Genomic DNA, 26,538 nt, shown 5'->3' on the forward strand with positions numbered 1-26,538 from the left:
ATTAATGAAAGACCGCAGTATCTTTAGTTCCAAACGGTTTAGATCCAAGCCATTAAGTCCTCTATTCCCTCTTATACCTCTCCTTCTCCTCCTCCACCCCCTATCGCAACCCCCACCTTTTACTTCAACGGTCTCTTCTATAGAAAGCACTGCATTGACGTCACGGGCACTTGAAGCCTAAGACAAAAATAAGAAAATTGGTATCTTATTCGTAATAAATAATATCACACTAAGTTCCAAAATTCTTTTCCTAAGAAATGTTATTGCTTTCACTATATTGGATTCTTTCTGGTGACAGGTTTTGTTTTACCAAATTACAACCCGTTAAAAATCTTGATAAATCATTTCAGCAGATTGAAGCAATACTTTAAAATGTACAACAATTACTGGGGTTTTAAAAAAAAAATTGTGGCATCGATTTGGTATTATTAGATGCAAATTTTGGAGAATAAATTGGTTTAGGAAAGTATATCATCTGATGGGAGAATACTTTGTTGTGGATTTCCACAGCATTGCTAATCTTCTGCATTGAGCCTGCTTACAAAAGCTCTTTGAGAAGTTATAACATCTTAAACATTTATAGAAGACCTAAGGGTATTAACTTACTGTAATTTTCTGAAGATTCATTATCCAAAATCTTAATTCATTATAACAACTCTTATGAAAACCTATAGAATGAGTGTTTTCTCTTATTTTCTTATTTGCACAGAATGAGAGATTCATTGTTCTTTTTAATTTGTTTCATGTGGTGCTTTTGAGTACATTTCATAGAGGGCTGTTATTGAATTTCTGTGACTGTCATTATATATCCATACAACCTTTAGGAACTAATATGCTGGGTTTCCCAGTTCTGTAATCTACTTCAAATTTAAGGATTGACATAATTAGTTTCTTCAGAGTTATACCCAGAATGTTAGAGACAACACTGCAGATACACAAGACCAGGACTTAGGATTGGAAAAAGAAAGCAATTTAAAAATTATCACAGCACATGCTTTTATTCTTTATTAAATTAAATTTACAACTCAGAATCTTACTGCTATTTGCATGCTTATTCCTTGTCTGGTTTTCTTATCATGTCTGCTTTCCCTTTTAAAAAGCCAGATACAAGATCACTTAAGCTACCTGCCTGTGCACAGGCAATATTCATCATTTGGTTAGTTGAGGAGTTAGAGGACGTATGGGTTGTTGAAGTGTTATGTACATACCCAAATGCTTCTTTCTGAAATGGAAAAGTAAAATAAGTGGAATCAAATAAACAGATATAAGAAAACAAACATACTAAAACAGTTTTTTAGGAACATGCCTTTTCAAATCTATAATAATAATTATTCCTTACATTTTTAACAAGTTTCTGTATTTCAAGAGCTAGAGGGATGGATGAATGGTTAAAATGGATAATTTTTCTGGCTTCTAAGATAGTAGCTATGTGGAAGTAGAAAAAATGCAGGTTTGTAGCATGAAAGTTTGAAACTTTATGGCCTTTAACGAATACCATTTCTGACCATGATTGGAGGGTGTGAATTGCCTGACTATATACGGAAAGATTTCAAAGTTACTACAGATTTAAGGTTTTGTTTGTTTTGACTTTATCTGCGCAGTGTGGAAATCTTCGAGGTAAGCCCCCTCTTACTGTTCTGTTACTTTTTTTTGTAGTGAGCCTTCTCTTGAAACGGTACTAGCTGACAGTTTTTATAGCGCCTACTGTGAGACAGGGCCCATTGGAAAAGCAACATTTGTTGAGTGACTACTATATGCCAAGCGCTGTATTAGGTATCATCATTTCACCTGCTCAAAAGCCATTAAGTCCGTATTATTATTCCTGTTTTACAGATAGGAAACCAAGATTCAGAGACTTTAATCCAGTTAGTGGTAGATCCAGAATTCAAATCCAGATATCTTTGGGACCAAAGCCCTTCTACATTGCTAAGTGTATCAAGGGAATGTTCTAATTACTTCTGGATATGTTAAAAAAAAAAAAAAAAAATTCCCTGCCATCTGGCAGCACGTGCTTGAAATAGTGGAGGAAAGACATATGCACATGGAAAGTTAATACTAAGGCAAAAACTGTATTCGGTTGTATCATATGGGAAGTGCCACTAACAGACTAGCAACAGTGTATACTCTCCGTATCAAGTGAGGGGAGCTCTTCTTACTGCATCTATAGGGAGAGCTTCTTCCAGAAATATTATTTAAGCATTAACACCACATCTTTTTAAATAATGAAATTTTACCAGGGTTACTTCTGGATAGTAGAATTTTGGGTCTGTCATTTTCACAGAGAGAAAATTCTGTGCAAAAACCATACCTTTTATGGGTTGTTTTCCTTTAGTTAAAAAAATTTTTTGAAAGAAATGAAATCAGCCAAAATGTGCATTTTAACATTACATTCATTTTTTATTCATTTAACAAACAGTTATCGAGTATTAGGTATGGGAGATAAAAGAGCATCATCTCTGCCCTCAGAGAGCTTACAGTCTAACAGAGAAATACAGGCATATTTAAAAAGGAAGAAGAAGAGTGGGAGGAAGGCACAGATGGCCAGGCAAAACCAACTTGTAATGAGTGCACATACTATTATGTGAAACACATAACCAAAGGCATAGCCATTTTCAACTTCACTGTATCCCTCAGAGAAGATTGGACAACACACATGAGCTAATTGTCTTACTTCTTAAACCTTTGCTTATTTTTCATAACGATCTAATTACCTTAATTGATTCTGAAGTAAAACATTAGTAATCTATGAACTTAAAGGAAGGGTGTTTTTCTTTTTCGCCTTCTTGCATTCCTATGCCAACCTCTGTATCCTTCCTTTAAAAGAGTATTGTGATGTAAGGTTTTTCTTGCTGTAATAAAATTTTTTTTGGTGAAGTGATAGAAGTTTTAGAAAATGTTGAAAACCCCTAAATACTGTTTTAGAATTTTTCCTGTAGAAAACCTTCACTGTCTTGTGCTTCGTGGTAAACATTCTTGAAGAAATTTATATCCTCATTGGACAGACTACTTACCACCCCCGAATTATATATGTCAATGATATAATTGAATTCCAAATGTTTGAAGACATTTTCATATTATCTGCATGGTCTCTGAATGATAAGGTGCCTTGGAAAATGTGAGACCGTCTTTTAAAAGAAATGCAGTAATCATACATTGATTTTAAATGACCCTGTCACACGTGAAAACAAATCAGATTGTTGCTCTTAATGAGCTTTTCAATTTACTATTCAGTAGATCAGATAAGTGGATTTAAGAGGTAATGATCCTGTTTAGTACTCAAGCTTGACTGTCAGATCCTAGTAGTGGAGAGAAATCCCTAGGGACAAAAACGTTGACACAGTTCTAGATGGGATAATGGGAATCAAAGCTAATGGATGATAAAAGGAATGGTGCAAGTTACAAGGATAATTGTGGATTAAAGCACTGCCATGTGTCAATGTTGACTGTTTTTTCTAGTATCTTATTGGGTCAAATCTGATGCTCTGAGAAACTGTTTTGACAGCAGAGCACAACAGACCTGCCTGCCTGCCTAGCTTCCTCCTTTCTTGAAGTCAGGGACACCACAGAAAACTTCGTTGTAAGAACTGCCAATTTAAAAAAAAAAAAAAAAAAGATGTTTTTTAAATGTTCAAATGTCGTGAATGCTTAAAATCAGATTTTAGTTATTATATTTGTATTATTCAATGTGGTTTGGGTAAAATAAAAATTAGGTTAATTCTGAGCATGCCATTTTTTAATAGCATTTCTAAAGCCTTGAAAATGTAAACTTCAATTTTACAAAAATATGATACAGTGGGGGGGGGGGGCGGGGAGTGGGGAGTACATGGACACCCAGACATTTACAATGTGAGAAATACCGTGAGAGAGGGATAGACCAGACACTGTGGAAACATAAAGGAGAGTGCAACTCATTCTTCCTGGGAAGACGGAGAAGGCTTCCGAGGAGATGACTTTTGAATGGGAATCAGCGGGGAGAGAATGAAGGCAAAATGAACAGTAGGTGAACTCCTAGAAATCTGAAACTGCATGAGAAGCTTCGGTTGATCCATCAGTATTTCATTGTGGCTTCAGGTGGTGATGAGGTATGTTGGGGCCAAGTTGTAAAGGGCCTCGTGTGCCATGAATCATACCCATTATCAGATTTTCCAAGAGCCCTATGTACTCCCATCCATGAGGGAGGTCTCAGATTATGCTGAGATAAGGGAAACTTCCCCTTTCTACATACCAGTCTTCCTTTGAGCCTGCTCTGTGCTTATAGGTTTCTGATCACTGAGGACCGGTAGTAACTCACTTCCCAAGATTTTCTCTCCCGCGCTCCTTCTTCCCCCTAAAACAACTTTCAAACACAGTGATGGCTTCAATCTTATGAAAGATGAAGGCCTACTCTCATGAGCAAAGTCATAGATACAGTGATTGAAATGCGTTTCTGTAGGGCTCAGAAATGAGCGGAAGAGGCAACAGGAATGTGAATCTCAGTCTTTCCCAGCTTTTCCCTCCACCTTTCTGCCCCTTCTGTCCTTCTCTTGCCCTCTCCACTTGCCCCCTCCTTTCCCTCTCTCTCTCCCACTGATTCACTACCAGGCTGAGCAGCTTCTGGTAGGTTGAAAGCCCAGAACACGAGTTTCTACTTTGCGTAGTGTTGAAAATCCAGATATGAGATCTCTGCAATGAACAGCCTCCTTCCCCTGTATAACCCTATAATTCTGGGTGCTTTGTGGTGCCCTTTGATTTTTATCTCCCCTTCGTGACCTATGGCAGTATACCAAGCTGGTGTTGACATGTGAAAAGCAAAAGACATAGGGAGTGAGAGCTAAGTTGCCATACCATACCCTAGGAAATAGGCGGATCAGGAGAAAGTGAGAGAACACAATCACAGGGGATCAAATCACAGAAGAGAAATCCCATACAGCTGGTGTCTGGCAGGGATAACCTGGAATCACACCAGAGCATCAGGGAGCATGGAGGTGTCAACCCACCTCTCAGCTTTGCCAGGCTATTAGGGAATATTCCATTGGCTGCTGGTGGCATTTTCCCACTCCAAGTGGGATATGTGTTTACAAGCTCAATGTGGCTTGGGTTGGGACTGAAATGTTGCACCCCAAAGTCTGCAACCAACACTCCCTAATTGGAAGCTTAGTGGATTCCCAGGCCCTGATGTATTCAGCAGAGAATCTGTGAGCCTGGGATTTCAGTTTCAGCATGGAAAGTAAGACCTATCTCTATATTTGGGGGAGCTTAATTGAGAGATTTTTGAGGAGAATGTCTATAAATTCTTTAATTTCCTCTTACTTTTGAAATCCTTCTTTTTACAACTAACATAATCCTGAATTATTTGATGGTTTCCTGATATCTAGAATAGATAGGAATTTTTTTTAATTGTTGGAGCCTTTTATTGAAACACTCCATTTTTTAGCCCTTTATATACATACACCCATCTTCGAGAAAGGGGTGGTTTGAGAGAAAAAAATTATGTGGTGTTCTGGGAACAAACCAAGTACATGAGTGTGGGTGTGTATTTCAAAATAAGAGAGGTACTTCCTGGAAGAAAAAGAGAGTAAATTATTAAATTATACTTTTTAAAAAAATCCTTCATTTGCTCTCCTACCCACTCCTTTCTTCAGTGTGGATGCAACAATGCTTTAAATCTTAGTTGTTTGAAAATACATGTTAATGATAAAGCTTTTAACAATTATGTTTTCATCCAGGTATATGCTCGTATGTCAGAAGTTTTAGGAATAACAGATGACAACCATGTTCTAGAAACATTCATGACGAAAATGTGAGTTCTTTGATTTTTCTTTTGTTGTGTTTGCTTTGAATGTAATAGATATTTTTACTGTGTTTAGATCTCTTAATAAATTTTAGCTTTTAAATAAAAGACCTTTTTAAATTATGCTATAATTCTTAGAATGGTAGCATTGTTCTTAATTGAAACTTAATTTCACATATTTAAAATTCACCACCCAAAGATGTTCTGATTTGTCAAGGTACCCATACAACTGCAGTAGGCAATATCAAAATATGGTTTTAAAATGCTTACAGACTTTGATTCCTCAAGTCAGGTGGGCAGCATTTTTGTTTTTAATTAGAACGAAAATACCCAATTTCAAAGACCAACTGAAGAGATTATTGCAAACTGGAATCATTGGAAGAGGTTTGATTGCCTTAAGACAGGGCATTCATTGATTCCACAATGAACCTATGGCTACCAGAGACATACTCATGGAAACTTCCCTTAAATCATCCTTTACAATCTGTTAGCAGAATTAACTAGCTTGTAGTCATGGGCATAATTTTGTACATTTAGCCTGAATTTGTATGCCTCCATTTGGCAACCCACTTTTATCTGTGTAATGGATAGACAGTACTGTGTTGCTTGCAGAGAAAAGAGCTACATAAACAATCATGACCCTAGAAGTGAGCTTTGGAGCCACAAGTTTGATGGTTCATTTCTTGGCAGTTAACTGTGAGCCTCTATTTGATTTCCTTTGTAACTCTTGCTGTCATTCCCTAACATGTTTGTTTTAGATACAAATTTGATGTTCGTTCTGTGAAATAGGCAATTTTTTCATTTATAAAACTAAATTTAGAGAATTATATACCATTTGGAGAACAGTGTTCATTATACATTGATTGGATATAATTTTGATTATGCCATTAAAAAGAATAGAATAGAAAATGCTCTAGTGGTATTTAAACCTGTTTTTCAACTTTATGAGATATTTCTGCTTTAGGTGACCTAACTTACATAAATGTATGTTCTCTCTATACAAGCAAATACCTTACTTACAATTAAAAGCATTTTTTTCCCCATACTTAGTGTTACAAATCTTAAATACTGGGGAAGATGCGAGCCTGTGATTTCAAGGACTCTTCAGTTCCTAAATGACCTTTCTGTTGGATATCCTTTTTACTGTATATCTGGTAATGTATAGAAACACCATAATGCATGCATTCTATTGGCTGGGTATATATGTTTATAAGTTTGTAATTGTTTAAAACAAACCCTTCATTTAGCCTTATGTGTAAAGTATGGTTTTGAAAGATTTATATTAGCTACGAACTATGAACATTTATTTAGTCTCAGTAGAATTTATATGGATATAGATTCCTAACTAGTTAAACTTACGTTTTTATCTAGTTTAATAAATGGATACATAAGAAAGTATGCAACCAAATGTGTTTTAGTCTGTGATTTTTCTTAATTGTCAGGGAGTTCTTGTTTTAAAAGAAAGCATGTAACTAATGTGAAGAAGGTCAAGATGTTCTAAAAATATTACCTTCTAAAAATTGAATTCCTGAGGGTAAATACTATAGCTTCAGTATTCTTCAATTGAAAAGAATATTATTTTGATTAGTTAAGAGGCACAAAGGAGTAATAGGAAGAAAATTATATAAGTTTTTTTTTTACCACTTCTTAGATTATTGCTGCCACCAAATCAACAGCTTATTTACTCTAAAATAAGATTTCCCATTATGCATTAAATGTTTGGGTTTCTATCTTTAGCAGATTTTTTAAATCTAAAACCAGAATCATCCTTTCTTATTATATTATAGTTAATACTGTTGTCCTGTTTCTTCCAATGAGAGAGAAGCATGTAGATTATCTTTTATATATTAGCTATCGAATACATAGGAGTTATGAAAAATAAGTGTTGGTTTAGTTAACCACCAAGATCAGCTGATATTTAAATATGAGAACAAGATTCTGAAAATCGGTGGCATTGGATGGAAATTTTTAATGCAGGTTTACTGCAGGAATATGTTTGTATTAGTTAAGTTTAAAATTGTGTTCCTTGGGAAACCATAAAAGATTTCCAAAGTATTAGACACCCACTTTTGTGCTGGAATTTAATATGCAACTTTTTATTGGAAAATAATCGTCCTTGTCTGGCAAAATCCACCATGCAATATTTCTGTTAGTAGGTATAATGTAATAAAGACAGGGAGGGCTATTTATCACTACAAATTTTGAGGATTTCAGGATTCTTTTTATTATTTTAATATATTTCTTTGATATTAAATCAGAAAAATGATAAATTACACCTGTCCAGCCTGTTTTTCCTTTTTACTGGAAAGTGATGTACAACCCAATTCCAGTGGTCATTTTGGCTTTTTAAGATATGTATTTTTTCTTATTAAAAAAAAACCCCATCCTGTATTTTTTTTAATAATAATGCTGAAATACTCTTTATTTCTAACATATGAAGTGGTTTATAAGTACTTCCTAGTCTTGCAAACTCTGGCCTTTTCACAATGAATTACTTTGAGAGTATATCTGGAAAGAAGCCTGTGTTATTTTACAGCACGTATCTATTGTTTAGATTTACCCTATTTTTTAGGGTGGAATTGAAATCTCATACAAAATTAATTTGATTTGTATTCTTTTTGGCATAATTTGCAAAATGCCTAATTTATTTCTATCCACTATTTAAGTAAGATCCTTTTCCTGTCATCTTATATCTCTTACATATTCTTTAATCCTAAAATTATAACCTTTTGTTTCGTAAGCTGTTTAGTGCTTTTGAACACTTTTTCTTGAAGTTCATAAAAAATCATATTTTCAGAAAACTTATTAGATAAAACTTAAAAGCTATAACATTTAAACCAAAGGGTACGAATGATTTCAGCTTGGGTACATTGATTTATATTTTTTTAACAATTATTTCAGGTTTCCATATTTAGAAATATATATTAGTTCAATTTGATTTCAGTGCTCAGTTATTTGAATTATAAATCATTATGTCCCTTCTAGCTGATCAGTCATGAAATATCTTTGAATTCATTTACATAATGGAATATGTGAGTGGTATGTCTATTTCAGTGCAGTTGCTGGTTACCTAATGCTTGTTTTGTTATTTCCAATCGATTTCCTTATTATAATGTGTTTTAAAATCCTGATTTTAAAGCAGTGCTTTATATCTGTGTTAAAAATAAGGTGGCACTCTTCAGCAGTATAGAAACAGTTATGCGAGATAAAAATCATCACCAACTGACCTCTATTAATGGAAATCTGTTTATATATTAATATTCAAAATATTTGTATTTAAAATATTAGTAAGGAATAACTGAAAAGCATCTTACTACAAAGTTTTTAAATGTTCCTGATTATTTTCTAATGCATGTCTTCAGATACTTTTCTTTTCTTTTTTTTTTCTGTTTTTTATCTTCTTCAGAGTGAATCCTACTTAGTGTTTGTTTATGGTTCTCAAAGTCAGTCTGTGAACTTCGGTGTTCTTATATCTGACCACTTGTTTGGAAATTGAAGTCACAAAAGATCCTCAATTTTAGAAAGTGCTAAAAAGACTCAGGTTTACTTGCCTTAAGGTCGTAGTCTCAAACTTTAGTGATGATCAGAATCATTAGAGTGCTTGTTAGAATATAAATTACTGGACTTGAGCCCCAGAGTTTATGTTTTAGGAGGTGTTAGACTGAGGCCTGAGAATTTACGTCTTCAGCAAGTTTCTGGGGATGCTAGTGGCTTAGGGACTGTACTGTGCTTTTTAAGATAATTGAAAAATAGGACCAGATGTCCTAAATAAAAAATCAGGTACCTCTTTATAAGACTGTCTTCACTAGGGAAAGGCAGAACTGACATTTTTAGGGATAGCGTAGTTCCTTTAAATCATAATGTGTGTGAGGAGGCCATTACGTTAAGTCCCCAGATTTTAACTGGAGAACCTGTTGCTTTTTGCCCCAAGGTTTGAAGCTTTCCAAGTTAGTAAGACTAGTATCTTACTAAATTTAAAATTTAATGGCCTTTTTGAGGGAAAATTTTTGTTTTCCTGTCAGATTCATTGCATGGGACATATATAATACATTTAGCAAATACATCTGAGTAGCTTTTTAATAAACTCTTAAAATTTCCAAGACTAAAATTCAAGAATTCCAGATTCTAAATAGCTTTATCTAACATGTACAGAGTTGAGATGGCTCTGTCCTGGGCTGCCCTCCACATCCAGGTTTAATACCTGTAGATCCTTTTCCCTCTTTCAATTACTTTCCAGTCATAAATTCTAGTTTCTGTCCACCTGGAAAGGAGGTAAGATTGTTCAAGTGATAGAACAGGGGAGCTGCTGGGGGAGGAGGATCATACAAAGCAACTAAATAAACTTATTTTAAGTTCTGAGATAGAGGGAGGAAAGGGTGACGTTTCATCAAAAATTGTGTTTGTTTTTTAATCATCATTTCAAGGGTTTTTTCCCTTAAAAAGTAATTAATCAATATTTCTACTTAAATTCATTGTTTACTCAAATTTATGCAACAACATGTCTCACCTTGGGTTTCGGGTAGATAATAATGAGAAAGGAAATTTCATTTTCTGTTAGGCCCTCTGTTGGTAGTTGTCCTTATTACATCATCTTCAAGAAAACTCAGAGTATCTTTAGCTTTAAAAAACAGACCCCAAAGCAGATTCTACAATAATTCATGAATTTATCCTAACTCATTTTACCCTGTTAATGCTGTTAACTACAGTTCTTAGGATGAATAACTTCTCCATGTTATTACAAGACCACCTCTATAATTTGCAGGAGTACAAAATGAAAATGTGGGGTGCCTTTCATAAGTTATTAAGAATTTCAGGGTACCTGGCTGTAGAGATTATTTAAAAATAAAATATTTTTTAAAATTCAAGTGCACCTGGGTGGCTCAGTCAGTTAAGCGTCTACCTTTAGCTCAGGTCATGATCCCAGGGGCCTGGGATCAAGTGCTGCGTTGGGATCCGCAGGGAGTCTGCTTCTCCCTTTGTCCTTCACCCCACTCATGTTCTCTCAGTCCCTCTCTCTCTCTCTCTCTCTCTCTCAAATAAATGAATCAAGTCCTAAAAAAAAAAATTCAAGACCTCAATAACATACCATTGAAGCAAGTGCAGGCCCTTCTAGGCATAGAAGATTCCTGTGCACGTGCATAGCATGGACATCCATGAAGCTGGCTCAGGTTCTTTGTTAAAGAAATAATTCCCTCCATTTGGCTTCACACGAGTCCTCTAAGACTTGGAGACTATTTCCTTAGTCCCCGTACACCAGGATTTGGTGAATATAATTCCTACCCACATGCATCATAAATCTATTTATCCATCAGGAGCTTCTCTCTGTTATTTTCATTTTTACAAACCGAAGCGTCTGCTTCCTATTCAGGCTGCTTGGTCACCGTGATGCTTTTCTTTTTCAACCCCAAACCTCCTCCAGTTTCATTTGTCGTTTCTTGCTTGTTTTTTGTTGTTGTTGTTGTTGTTGTTGTGTTAGTGCAAAGCCCAGAACTGCAGCCTTTTGGATTTAACACTGAATAAGAGTTAAATAATTTAATTCCATATTCATCCTAATGATTTACTTCATATTACTGGCCTCTTTCAAGTCAGCAAATATTAATTAAGCATTTGCTAAGTACAGAGCAAAAAGACAAATGAGACACAGACCCTGTCCTCACAGATTTTAAATTCTAACAGGACTCATCCTGATTCCAGACTGCCTTTCACATATTTTCCTAGGAATTCAAAGTCTGTTGTTTTATTAACAGAGTTTCTTTTTCTTTTTAAAATTTAACTCAAGTAAATTATATACTAATTGTCTGAAAGTCTATGCATTGAAAATAATGTGGGTGAGTGACATTTTGATATGGTAGCTTTGAGGGAGCTCTTTTTAGGGTCATAATTTAGATGTAGCTTATATGGAAGCATTAAGTATATAAGTAATATGCAAGCCAGACATCCTTACCCTGTCACTAATCTTCCCAGCACTGGGGTGTGAATCCTGAACGAGGCCGGGGTCAGGTCAGATTAGGGGGTGACAGATGAAACCAAGGTGTAGAACGAAATAAGGGTGAAGGGTGAAAGTACAATTGGGTATGTCTGTTACAGGAAATATATTAGTAATAAACAGTGGTAATTCTGCTTTTGTGAAACAGTATTAACATGTATTGCTTTACTTCAGTGAATACCACCATCTCCAGATGGTTTTGAGAATGTTAAATAAAACTAGTTTCAGCATATATCCCTCAGGCATACTTCTATTAACATTTCTGATCAAAAGAAACGTTGATTTCTTTCTTTGTTTTCCATCTCTATTATCCATGGAAAAGTCATCCCATAACTTATCTGCTCCATTTGGTTTTTTTCCTAGAACCAAGTGTGAGAATCCTCTCTACTCCCTTTCTGTAACCCACTTACTCAAACCTTCACCCAGTTCTTTAGATTCCTGCTTCACAAGATGACCTTCTTTGAGTATTATTGTGATCTGATCATTTCTCTTCCCAAAAGCCCAGAATCGCTTCTACTTGCTTCTCAGGTCAAAGTAAAATTATTGATTAGAACTTGAGTCCTGTAAGACTACTTGACTTATTGAGTTCTCATAACTAATTTCCTGATCTACCACTCAACCACAATCTGTACTTTATGCCCAGGCCAGGGAAATTTATTTTACCTTCCCCTTGACACCCTTCATTATATTTCACTGAATCACCACATATGCTCTTATTTTCATTTGACCCATTGCAACTCAATTAGGTCTCTTTTAAATTTTCAGGTCTTCCTAAAGACTTGGTGAAGGCGTACTGAAACAGTTAGGATCCTTTGTCATAGTATTAACTGAAAGAACATAAACAAATCCTTTAGTTTCTCTGAGGCTCAGTTGCTTCATCTGTAGATAATATTGTAGCTCTTGAGACTTTGTAAGGATTAAGTAAAATAATAGATATGTCATAAAATAATAAATATGTAACAGTACATCTTTGCACAGGGGCCATGCTAATCTTCTCTGTATCATTCCAGTTTTCATATATGTGCTGCCGAAGCGAGCACTTTAACAATGTATCTGTGTTATCTAATAAAATAGGGCACCTGGTACTACTGACCCTATCACATAGTAGGTGCTCACTGAATTTTAATGCCTTTCATTTCATTCCTGTCATCTTTATTTTTCTTAATGTTCCTGAACACCTAGTTCATAGCTATATATCCAGGGGTGAATATCATATAGCTTAGTATTGGCTAGTCTTCTCTATTAGTTTGTAAACTATTAGAGATTAGGAGTCCTTTTTTTTTTTCCTCTTGTTTCAGAATTTCACACAGTGGGCATTTGAATCAATGTTGCCCCCTTTGTTATCTGACAAAGCTTTAACTCCTATTCCTTAAAAGTAGTTATTAGTATTCCTTAAGATGCTTCATTTTGGTGAGACATATTTGGATGTTTTTTAGGTTAGTAGGGTTTATGAATATAATCCCACTTTTGAAATAACGATACTAATATTTCAGTAATTATACTTTGTACCTGTCATCCACCTATAGTAATTTCCAACATGTCATTGTCATGTCATGTCATGTCTTCCAACACCCAGCATATCTGTGAACATGACATGTCATGTCATGTCATGTCATCCAAAATCTAACATATCTGTGAACTTTCTTCTATCATCAAGATCTAATTCTGTCTGCAAAAACTATTTGTAAACATGTATGGTTTTTAAATAATTGCTTTGATCAGCGTATCATCTACTTCTGGTGCTTAGTGAATATCATATGCCTACTATACTGCTCCTTTGATTCTAAAACAAAAATTGCTTTACATTTTAACATTTCTGTAAAGAAGATATGCAAATACCACAACTGATGGTATTTTACACCTTTCTTAGCACATACAGTAATGATGTTTTTTTATAACCACTGGCATTTTAGGTTTGAGGAAGTGTTGTAGATACTCAGTAAAAGCTAGATACCGTGGATTGAAGTCATACTTGCTACTTCTCTGCCCATCAACTACTGAAGTGTGTAATACTCCTGTAACTGAAGAAACCAGTTTGTTCTCAATTTAGGTTTCCTTTTTGCCGCAGGTACAAATTTTCAAAACTTTCCAGCATCTGTAAGGTACACCATTTGTCTTGACTTTTTCTTTCCTTTCTTTATTTGTCGTGGTAACTATCAGTAAGACCATGCCCACCTTCCTCAGTGTTTTCATAACTACATGGATACAAACGGGAATTTCCTAGGGATTTTGTTTAGTGTGTTACTGTCAACCCAGCTACAGAGTATGCTCTGTCCTAGATGTGATGAAGGCTCATTAATGATGGTGCCTCCTAAAAGAAGAGTTTCCCTGTTTTTTCTGGGACCCAGTTCCAGTTTCTGTTGTGTCTCAAAAAACTAGTCATCTCTGTAAAGTCACTGGCCTCTTTAAAATCAAATGGATATGATGCAACCTAATGAAAAGAGCTTTTGGTGTTGAGTCTGACAGACCTGAATTTGAATCTTAGCCCTGCCATTTACATGTTCCATGCATGACCTTCACTAAATTCTCTTACTGCTGTAGGCTCCTACTACTGGTGCTGTTACGTTAGCCACCATTACTATGTTCCCGGTGAGGCGTTGTTCCAGACAAGCCTCTAGAATCTGACCTAGTCCTGCCATGCAACTAAAATGTTCCCACCCAACGAAAGTGGTGCCTCTTCTGAGAACCTGAGTCTCTTAGAAAAGTACAAGATGAAAGTAAAAAGATTATAAATATGATGTATCCATTTGCCTTTTTAAAAAAACATTACATACTCTCTTAAGGACCGTAATAGCTTTGAGTTGAATTCCTGTGAGGGAATATAAATAATCAGATGAATTCTCATTTATTTCTTTATTGAAAAAAGTAAAAATTTATTCTTAATCATTTTTTTTTCCTTTGTTTTTTTTTTTTTGCTTTAGAATGTAATTAAAAGGCAGCGAGGCTGGCCTTGATACAAAGTGCACAGATGCAGTTCTACAGAAAATGTATCTTTGGCAGATGAGATTCTTCCTGCGAATGTTCTGTTTATTGCTACCATAAATATTCCATTGTCAAAACATGACTTGCTGTTTATTAGTAGCACTGACAGGAAGATTCCTATTAATGGCAGCATTCTTATTACCCATAGACCCTGTCACTTTTAACTTTGCAATTCCAGGAGAATTGTATTTGGTAATTACTTAAGATATGTCTTAGTTTATTGATCCCCACCCCTGTTTAACTGAGTGAAGTTTGAGTGGCAGTTCTTCTGCTCAGTGATTTATACTGGGAACAAATCATCAGATCTCATCCTTGTATGCAGAGAGAGACCTCCCTCCTATCATCCCCTGATCTTGTTCCCCTTCAGCCTGCCAGAAAAACACAGTGCACTGAGCACCCCCTGAGAGCAGTGCGCTGAGGAAAACGCGTGGGTGTGGCCCCTGCCCGTGGGAGGCTTGCCACCCTTATATGGAGGTGAGCCAGATACACATGCTTAACATGCAGCTGGAATGGTTGCTTGAGTCAGAGGGCCTTGAGTCTGAATTATACCCTTTGTCTTTTGGAAAGTTTAATTTTTTTGAATTTGTTTCTTCGTCAGAAAACCGGAAGTGATACTACCTACCCTCATGGGCTTGTCAGAATTAACCCTGCAAGTAGCAAACATTCTGTACGTGTTACTTCTCTGCATCTTTGTGTCTTCCTCCCTGACTTACAATTGGTGAAGACGTTTGCCTCCTCTGAGCCTCGCAGCAATCCTGGAAGATAGCTTGGGTGTCATTTGTTGGAGAGGGAGACTAAGGCTCAGAGGATCTGAGTATAGTATTCAGACTCATTCAGCTGATCGAATGGTGTAGTCAAGCCAAAAGCCCAGCTTTCCTGACTCAGGTTCATTGTTTTTTCTGCTCTTTTACACTGACACCTGAATGACGAAGTAAAAGAAGAGGGTGTTTGTATACTCAATAGATTTCTTAGAAACACATCAGCCCTTCTTTGATGGCAGCACTGACCGGAAATTATTTAGGCCTTGCGCTGATGTTTATCATTTCTCAACTTTATTCTTCTTCTGAGTTGAACTGTTCAGGTGGTAATGTGGCCCAGTAGAAAGAACATGGCCTCTGTAGTCAAACCTCAGTTCAGATCACAGCATTGTAGTCCACAGTAAAAATAAATTATTACTTTTTTCATTGTAGTCCACAGTAATCTTGGGCGAGTAACTTACTTTCTCTGAACTTTGGTTTTCTTATCTATGGATTAGAAATAAGAAATTATATTTAACAGGCTAATTGTGAAAATTAGGTAAATGAACACATATAAACATCTTTTAACACCTACGGTGTTAGATGTAGTAGGGTCTTGAGAAATACTGGGTCATTTAAGCCTGTACTTCAACACTTGATGACATGCAGTCAGCTGCATCTAATTGTATTCTGATCTTCTTCATCTAAAGCAGAATTTTCTCAGATTTCTAACTGGGCTCATTGTTTCTTGGAATTGAACAATTTTCTCTTTCTGGATGGTCTATTATGAGTTTTTTATAATTATTTTTTATGAAATAATATTAAGTGAAAAGAAGTTCTCAAGTTATATCCAAAATGTAAAAAGGGTCAGTTTTAATTTTCTACTATCAAGACTTTAATAGTAAAGAAGTTTTTGTCTTAATTATAAAATTCATTTTTCCTTTCCATAACTAGAATATGTATAAGATAGGAAAAGTAATTGCACTGGTTAATAATGGATTATCATTCTTAACAGAATGAAAGACATTTCTGTAGCAATACTCTTTAGAAATAATACTGATTCTTCATAAATAGAAATTGATGCCATTATAATTCAGTGTTATTTTCGGATATATTATCTATTGATAAGACAATTATATTTCCCCAGATTCCTTAACTTCTATTACCTATATCCTTTTAAAAAAACTTGTGAAGATAGATGCCGTGAAATTCATGCTAAAAAACCACACGGTAAGTCTTACTTCCTTTCATTCGTGACTGGGATTTTCTGGGTAGTTTAGGTGAAGTGTTTGTAACTTTGGATGCCCTTTTGCTTTCAATAGAGTGAACACTTTCCCTTCCTTGGAATCAGTGACAATTACAGTGTCAGTGACTTCAGGTGCCGAACCATCTTCTACACTGCCCTCACTCGCCTTCTGATGGTAGATCTAGGTAAGGTGAAGAATTGATTCTTAACTTGATTAAGAAGGGCTCAACAATCTTCTTGTGCAGTTAAAGGAGCACACTGTTAGTGAGGACCATATTTAAGCTACTAGAACTTGCCATCTTCGACAGTTTTCTGCAACTCTCTATGATTTGGGCATCAGAGCCAAAAGACAAATCTTTGTATCTAAAGTGGTATTTTTCACTTTGAATAGAACCTGCATTAATTCTTTACCTCAGGGTTTTCTGGGTATCCCTTGATCCATTAATTTTACTGCTATGAATCTAGGAGCAGTCTTCAATACTGAAAAGCTTTACACACAAAGATTTTTCTTTGTAATGACATTTAATCTAGAGAAAAAAATGGAAATGATGTAAATATCCAGCAATAGGGAATTGTAAAATTACAGTGTATCTACTTACTTGATGGAGTAGTCTGTCCTCATTAAAATTGGGATTTGAAGATAGCGCAATACATGGTATTTTATAATATTAAGTGAAAAAGCTAGCTGTTAAACTGTGCAAATGATATGAGTGTGCCTGGATGCAGAATGCATCCAAAAAAGACTTAAATGAAATTCTTTAAAAATGTTAAATGTTGTTTTGTGGTAGTGAACTATAGGTGACTTTTTCTCATTTTTGATTATTTAAAATTTTTTAAGGTGTTCACTTTTCTAATTGGAAATAATACAACTTCTTTAAAAATGTCTTCCCCTGAAAGGCTTAGCTAGACATATCCACAGGTACCATCCACAGGTAGACAGTACCTGAGGATGGGCTCTTAAGCCTCTTTGTGGTGACCATATTATTCTGGGTTCCCATTTTCCCCCCATGTTTGAATACTGCAGGTTAAATTAATCAGTTTATAGACACAATGTCATTGTGTCATGACAATGTTATTGTGAATCAATGACAATATATCATCCTTAGAGAATATAATAGCGATGGTACTTTTTTTCATCCTTTTTCTTGTAATGTATTGATTGATCCATCAACTTAAATGTGAATTTTTTTAAAAATGATCATACAAAAGGAAAAAGGATAAATAATTTTCTTTTGCACATAAAAGACATTGCTCCATGTAGTAGAAAGGTGACTGAACTGCCCTCTGTTCCACATCTCTATTATTTTCATGCATTTCAACAGAATAAATTACAAGAGAGACAAACAGCCAAAAGTTGAGAGAAATGCATCTAGAATGATTAAGGGGCTTGGTGGGATTGATTTCTAAAGAAAGATTAAAAGAACCATGTATGTATAACTTGGCTAAGTGACAACTAGGGCTTGAGGCAAAGAGAACTGTCTATAAATATTTGAAGAGTGTAAACCAGGCATGCAAAACCCAATCATCTGCTACCTTAGGCAAGTGGGAGATCTGAGTGACAGCTTTGCATACTGCACCCTGCCCTGTATTACCTCTTGGCTGCTGCATCAGAGAGAAGAGGAGCAGCCTGACTTGTTGTCATTGTCCTCAGTCATCATTGAGAAAACATACTGTGCTGTGAGCTCTGAGGGCAGGACAGAAACCAGCGAGGCACACAGGCCCCTGCCCTCAAGGAGCTTGCCCTTTTGCTTTCCTCCCAGTTGTCCAAGCATTAAAGAAGACTGTGTCTAGACCAAATTTATTTCCTAAAGCCTTAAAAAATGCTCCTTTAATGACGCCATCAGACCGAGAAAACCAAAACTAGAGGACAAGATGGAGGAGATTTCCTAGCAATAAGTTCATGTCACACATGTTTTCAGGACCTGGAAATGGAGTGGGTCAAGATCCTTTCTCATATAGTCATCATAGACCAAAGAACCTTCCATAAATCCGTGGGAGCCTAAACAACAGACAGCACTGCTGGTATTCACAGCCCGCCCGCACTTATGGTGATGATAACAGAGAGTCACGAAGGTGCCCAGAAAGACCCTGCATTACGCGCTGCAAAACTACTTTTATTTATCATCGCTTAACGTAAACTGTGAGGTATGAGAAGCTAAAGGAAAATATATAAACTTGAATAACTGAGAAAGGATTTTTTTCAGTTTCTCAAGGTTAGGTTCCTTTGAATTACTTAACCCATATTATATAAAGTATAAATTTATATTTTTTAGTTCACAGCATTTTCAAAAAAGGTCAATCTCCATTATGTCGCAAACACATCTTGGATAGCTCAGCAGAGATGGAAACGGACTGTGTGAAGTGCCTGGTGTGTGGCAGGCACTCAGCACGAGGAAATTGCGTCCGGGTGTGGGTAAAGTTAAAAACAATGGCAACTACAGCCATGGAACTTTTACATTGTTGGAAGAGAAGTCTGTCTTTATTAGTGGTTTTCACTTTTTGAAATAACTAAACACATACTATAAGCATCCAGGGACAGTTTGTGGTATATATTGCCAGAGCTTCTATTTCTGGTGAAGAGCCAGAGCTGCTCTTCTTCCCCAAATACACTGAGCTCCTTCATGGCATGGACTTTGCCTTCTTCATGTTTTCTAGCACCGATCTCCTGTTGCCGCCGTGTAGGTGCTCAGGAAGTATTTAGCGAATGAATGAATGACACGTAAGTATATTGCAGCCAAGATGCCATCATCATGGTTCCTGGAATCAGCAATTCCTGCCAGGTTCTTTCTGGGAGTAGCTTTGATCGTTGGCCTCTCCCAGACAAAACAAACCAAGAGGCTGACTACTCTCACAGGTGATCATCTCCACGTGGCCACTCTTGTGCTCGATTAATCGCTTGTTGCTCTCTGTTCAAAGTGTTATTACTTCATAGATGATCATTTGTTGAGTGTTGCTGAACACAGTTTTATTATTTGAAACCTTGTCTCACAAACTAGGTTGACTGGAACGTTGCTGCCAGAGTTCCTGTATGTGTGGCTTCATAGTTTTCTATTGTGTATTCACTGTCACGGAAACAAAGAAAAAAGAGATGGTGCTATTGTCAAAAGAAGCGCAGATCCATGTATTAAGTGAAAGAAGTAAAAATATTAGGTAGTGAGAATTCTTCTCAAATTAAAGAAAAATTAAGGAAGAACTTTTATATCACTGATTTTTTTTTTAATCAAATAGAAAAACCCCTCAGCAACCTGCTTGCAAAACACAGGATGTAAGTCTTGGACAGAAATATAAAGCATATTCTAATTGAATCCAACAAACTAAATGGAGTACGTTGTGTATGAGCCATACGTGCACACTGGAGTGATTAGAAAAGGGGAAAGAAATTGGGTGTCACATTAATTGGTGTTTACTTTGAAATCCATTTTGGTTTCTAGTCAATTATTTGTACTCTGTATGAATTTAATTAGATGCTGTGTGCCCCAGGTTGTATTTCAGATGAAAATGGGGGTTTTTTGGCAATAAACAGTTGTACCATTTTATCAAATTGCTCCTTGGCTACACTAGATGAAATGTTCACTTGTATAAAGAACAGAATTGAAAGCATTTCATCATCAGAATGATGGTATTTAATGTTGGCCATGTATTTCCGTATTCTAAGAAATTATAAAAATTAATGCAAAAACTCTCTTTGCAAGATAACATACACACAGAAGAAAATGGGTAGCCATCCGTATGTGCACGCATGTTAGTCCTTCCAAGAATCACTTAAAGTTCCCTAGGTTATTTTTAAATTAACTTTGTCAATCTAATAAACTAAAGGAAAGATAATATTACCCAAGCCAGTAAATGGAGACCCTCCAGGGAGCAGTTCAGTATAAAATACTTGAATAAATAAAACCTTCTATTTTGTTTAATTTGAATAGAGGTGAATTCAGTTGACAAATATTGGAGAAGGGGAAGTGTGGAAAAGAACTACAACAACACTCTGTTTTGTGGAGAACTGAGTATTATTCATTGCAAATTAGGTTTTTACCAACCACAAACTTAGAATTACTCAGTGTCATTAGAATTGTTTTTCCTTGGTATCACTAACAGTTGCTTTTCTCGGCCTTTTTATGACTGCACCTTATCTTGAACTACTCAGATGAGAAGCATATTGATAGGATCTGGGAAATTGCATACTGCATAAAGCAGTGCTTTCCCTAGATACTCAAACTCTAAGAAGAAGTCATATCTTGTAATGATCAAGGGATTGTTAATATTAAAATGTTATTTATAGACATTAAGAGGTATTTTCTCTATAGGGAGGAGTGTGCTATAATACTTACCTACCTTTATGGCTTTTAATAGATAATTGGCACCTGAAGATATTCCTAGCTTAAATTTGAGGAATTTTAAATAAAAAGTAAATGAGTTAAGTAAAAAAGGGAAGAGTATTCTAGAAATAGCTACTAATGATAAAAGTAAAAGTACACAGAGGAAGGAAATTTCCTTTTCTTTATTATTAGTAACATTTGTTTGTAAATCTGTAGTCTGCAAACCACTGTCACATACATTATGCTATTTGATCCTCACAACAGCCCATGTGAAATAGGTTTTATTGCTTTGCTTATCTGTTAGAAAGGTGAGGTTCAGAGAGACTAAATGACTTGCCCAAGGTCAGTCGTATAACCTCTAACCCTGTGACCGCACATACTTATTCACTTGTACTAACTACACTGTTACTTCACCTTTCATATTCTCAACCAATTAGGAAAGGTAACTTTTTCTTTTTTATTTTTATTTGAACTGTTTGAACTGAATGATTGATTTGAGGCTTGAGGGCAGGGAGAAGGGATTATTTTCCAAGCTTCTATCAAATAACCAGATAGATTAATGTTATTTGCCCTATATAGGTATATTATGGTCCTTTCGTCAGTGAAAATCAAATGTAGTTTTTAAAATTTGTCCTCATATCCTGATAATTGGCCAAAGCATATTTATTCTCATGGATAAAAAGAACACAGAGGTAGATGTCCCAGAAGGGTTTAGCAAGTGAGAAGCTTGATCAGAAATAACTAATGTTCTGATAGATAAGAAGAATACATCAATATATCACCTGTGTCCATGACTTGGCAGAGACGATCTGGAAAATAGACATGGGGGGTGGGGGGCCTGGGCATTAAGGGGTAAAGAAGCAGCTGGAAATACTTAGAATCTGTAATGAGATAATTAAGACTAATTAGCTGGCCCTGTAGGCAGAAAGCAGCCCATTAAGTCCAGATCCAGTTTTAATAACTTACCTGGTTTTGAGGGTAGAGAGTCTAGAGCACCCCAGGGAACGAGATGCTTTAGGGATGAAACTTTTCGGGGTGGGTTTCCTAGAAAAAAAGGTCTGCAATGGGCGGTGTATTTTTCTTCTGAGAACTAAAATAAACATTCTGGTTCCCTAGGGAGAGGAATTAAAGGGAGCCTCAATTTTTCTCATCTATGAAATGGAGATATCTATCTTGAAGAATTGTTACATGCTTTAAATAAGAGAAAGAGGTGTGAAAAGGCCTGGAACAATTCCTATCACAAAACAAGTATTCAGTATGTATTAATTAAGACAGAAATATTTATTGGATGTACAATCAGGGGCACAGACTGACACCAGGACCTCAAAATGAGGCAAATTCACTACCTTTAGTACAGCTACTCTGTCTTCAGCACTTGGGCTATTATTTTCTTATAGGAGCGGAAGTTGATATCACTTCCTGACAGGTCCTAGAGCAGCCTGCCCTCCCTGAAGCCGTGGCCCTGTCACAGCCAGCTAGGGAAATACTGAAAGGAAAAATCTTGGCCCATGGTAGCACCTTTTTGGCCCACGGTAGCACCTTTTAGCTAGGCACCTTCCTCAAGACTTATTCTAATAGAACTGGAGAAGTGCTATCCCGGTGAAGCCCTGGGGAACAGCAGATGGCACAGGCCTCGGCCTGCAGAAGTCACTGGGTCTTTTGATAGGACCCATTGGTGTGTGGTTTTAAGTTATTTTCCTTACTCGTCTGCCTCTGTATCTTCTTGTTTGCCTCTGCTCTTAATTCTCTGTAGTTTGGAACAGAGAGCTTGCTAACATTAGATCTGACCTTTACTAATTATATTAGTTACCTATTACTCCCATTACAAATTACCGCAAATTTTTGGCTTAAATATTACAGATTTATGATTTTACAATTCTGGAGGTCAGAAGTCCAAAATGGGTCTCGGTCGGCTAAAATCAAGGAGTCAGCAGGGCATCATTCCTTTCTGGGGCCCTGCGGACAAATCTGCTCCCTTGCTTTTTTGCAGCTTACATGCCACCTGCTTTCCTCGGCTCGTGGCCCCCTTACACCAGCCACACCAGGTCAAGTCCTTAGGCTGCCATCTCTCTGGTGTTCCCTGTCTACTTTTCTCTAACACTTTGAGGACCTCTGTGATTACCTTGGACCCATCTGGATAACCCAGGATAATCTTCTCTTTTAAAGATAATTAACAACCTCAATTCCCCTTTGTTTATAACCTGACATATTCGCAGATTCCAAGCATTAGGACATGGGCATCTTTGGGGGCCATAATTCTGCCTATCATACTAACCTATCACTAATACCAAAGTATTTCACGTAATAGTTACCATATAATAAATCCTCAGTACCTGTTGGCTACCATCATTTATTATTATCATAATTATTTGTACTATTAACTTCTCCTTGACTACTCTCCCAGGTCCCCAGTAATCCAACCTCAGTTTGCATTTGAATTTGAGGAAATGAGAAGTTTCCTGTTCTGCATACTTCTAAAGATGGAGAGAATTTTGTTGATGGTGGTTTTTTGTTGTTTTATGGTGGGTTTTTGGTGGGTTTTTGTTTTTTTTTTTTTTTAGATTCACATGCCATAAAATTCACACTGTTAAAGTATAAGTTCAGTGGTATTTAGTACAGTCAGAATATTCACAAGGCTATACAACCATCACCATTATCTAATTCCAGAATACTTTCATCACCCCAGAAAGAAATCCTGTATCTTAAAGTAGTTATTTCTTACTTCCCCTGACCCCGGCCCCTGGTAACCACAAATCTACTTTCTGTCTCTGTGAATTTGCCCATTCTAGAAATTTCATCTACACAGACTCATGTAATATGTGGCCCTTGTGTCTGTTTTCTTTCACGTAGCATAACGTTTTCAAGGCTTATTCATATTTTACCATATCTCAGTACTTCATTTGTTTTTATGGCTAATACTCCATTGTATGGCTGTACCACATTTTGTTTGAACAGTTGGGTTTTCACCTTTTCGCTGTTATGATAATGCTGGTGTGAGCATCTATCTGTAAGTTTTTGTGTGGATATGCCCTTTGAATTCTCTCAGGTGTATACCTGGGAGTAAAATTGGTGAATCAAATGGCAGTTCTATGTTTAACTTTTTGATTATCTGCCAAACTGTTTTCTACAGTGGCTGCATCGTATGACACTGGCTGCACCAGTTTACATGCCCACCACTCAAGGTCTTAAATTGTATAAAATAACAAACGAAGTGTCTTAAAAATAGCATACCCGAGAGCCAATATACTAAAAAGGTTACTGTTAGTATTTTAATGTGACTTCTCTGAAGGAAAATAAATCAGAACTCCTAAAGTGAATAATTTCCTGTTGAATCAGATCCTCAGAAATCCAGTAGAGGGGATTACATTTGGCTTTTACTGAAAAGCTGAAGAATTTATCATTTTTATTATGCATGACTGAGAACTGCAACAATGTTCCATTAATATTTATTTTTCCTGATGCCGGTGAACATATTACTCTGTAAATTGGCAGTTCACCTTCAAATCATACTGGTTTCTGGGCCCTGGTCAGAAAAAAAATGAGCAGTTTCAATTATTATTTATAAAATGGTCACATATACATTTGGCATTCTAAATATATGACTGCATAATTGAATATGAAGTTATAAGAGAGCAAACTCGTGTTTTCTCCTTTCCTATCAGAAGCAGTAATTGATACCTCTAGGAGTAAAACAAATAAGGAAAAAATCTCTAACAAATGTTTTATAGAGTTTGTTTGCATTATATAAACAAAAATGACCAGTTTTCCAGCTTAGATAATACAACGTGTTACCCTGCAGTAAGAGAGGAACAGGGCTAACTGAAACATAAACACTTTTGTAGAAATAATGCCCCAGTGTATCATATTTGCCTGTCTTAAACTCAAATGATCGCGAGGAATCCCTTTCTCCCTACCAGAACCAGTCTGATTGTCCTTTACCCTCTTCTAACTTCGTGCGGCTCTAAACTCAAGATTCTGTAACCCTGACTTCAGTGCCTGCCTCTGATACCTTCCCCCCTACCCCACCATGGAGACAGGGAGAAGAACATGAGCTGGAAGGAAAGCCAGTGAATTGGGGATCTGAGTCCGCTGACAATAGCCCAAGGCTGTTGGACAAACTGCTTAACCCTCTGGTTAAGTGAGCCTCTCTGTCTGCATGTGAAGTGGAAGAAATCGTCATACAACTCCATAGGATTATTGGGACCATTAATGACTTGCAGCAGTGCTTGGAACCTAGGAAGGGCTACATGGGTGTCTGTTAAGTAAATCAAGTATTAAGTTAATTGCCTTCACTTAGTAAGCACTCAGGAAATAACTGTTGTTATTCCATCAGTCCACAACTATTTCTTGAATGCCAGACCCTAGTCTAGGCTCTGAGGATGTAGTCATGATCAAAACAAAGTTGCTTCACCAGGGAGCTTACATTCTACTAGGGAAGACCATGAACATATGTGACTGTGTAGCCCAGTCACAGTAAGTCCCATAGGAAAAATAAAGTAGGTTATGGGAGTGGAAAGCAGGTGGGGGTCAGGGGCGAGTTTTGCAGTAAAGTTTCAGGTAGAGAGGTCAGGGAAGACCTCTGATGAAATGACATTAAAGTAGAAATGCTTTTCGCATTCCTGTCTTCAGCACGTGCTCTTTGACTTCTCCCTGCTCATTTTGGTGGCTTGTTTTTCATGCCTTGATTACACCATACCTCAAACTTTGATTGAGGAAAAAGATGAGTCAGGAAGTTTTTTGACCCATAGCTCTGGGTATTGAGTGAACGGTTGAATGGTAAAATCCTGAATTTGTCTTTGTTCTGATTAAATATCCTTACCTTGGGAAAGCTCTGCTCCCAAAGGAAGGGTATTGGGGGACAACCTGCTTGTCACACTTTATTTGATCCCTGTGATCACCTCTCTAGGTCCATATAAAGCTCAAAACAACAAAAATGTTAATGGCTATCATTTATCCAAAACCAGAATTTTGCTAACAAGTAGCAGAGCTGGGATTTGAGCCTAGAAACTTCAAAGCATCCACTCTTTCCTGTGCCCTTATCTACTTGCAGTGATTATTACCACCGTTCTTGTTAATAATTCCATGTTTAGAAGATACTTTATCTTAGGAGAGTAAGGCTACATAGTTTATAATGTACGTATATATTATTTATTTAAGGATTTGATAATGTCTACTTCAATTAGCTACTGTATTATTCATTTCAGGTGTTAAGAAAATAAGGGATTTTTTTAAATGTCTTTATTTTCATTCAAATACAGTATTTGTGTAATACACGCCAGGCACTGTTCTAGGTGCTGATACTGTAATGCCAGCACCACCACAACTATTGATAGAGCATCTTCTATTTTTCATGTGTTAGAACATTATTCACAATGATGGACTTTTTATCCTTATATTGTGGATGAGAAAACTGAGACTCAGGGTAATTAGTGAATATCTGAAGTTAAACAGTAAGTGGCGGAACCAGACACTGGTTCTGTTTATCGCTGAGCCTCACCTGCTGG

General features: G+C 36.4%; 1 protein-coding gene and 1 pseudogene across 5 annotated transcripts in view; one reads left to right on the forward strand and one right to left on the reverse strand.

The window, feature by feature from the left end:
- Nucleotides 1-26,538, forward strand: part of RANBP17 (RAN binding protein 17) — a 317,076-nt gene that overhangs the window by 218,900 nt on the left and 71,638 nt on the right. For all 5 annotated transcript variants that reach the window (XM_032851794.1, XM_032851791.1, XM_032851792.1 and 2 more), the window contains 4 exons: nucleotides 5,706-5,779; nucleotides 6,821-6,901; nucleotides 16,642-16,705; nucleotides 16,798-16,906. In XM_032851794.1, coding sequence (XP_032707685.1) covers nucleotides 5,706-5,779; nucleotides 6,821-6,901; nucleotides 16,642-16,705; nucleotides 16,798-16,906 — 328 coding nt within the window. The remainder of the gene's footprint in view (nucleotides 1-5,705; nucleotides 5,780-6,820; nucleotides 6,902-16,641; nucleotides 16,706-16,797; nucleotides 16,907-26,538) is intronic.
- LOC116864454 lies at nucleotides 12,698-12,796 on the reverse strand (annotated as a pseudogene).

Source organism: Lontra canadensis, unplaced genomic scaffold (assembly GCF_010015895.1).
Source record: "Lontra canadensis isolate GAN:19392208 unplaced genomic scaffold, GSC_riverotter_1.0 scaffold5, whole genome shotgun sequence".
In the NCBI taxonomy this organism is placed as follows: Eukaryota; Metazoa; Chordata; class Mammalia; order Carnivora; family Mustelidae; genus Lontra; species Lontra canadensis.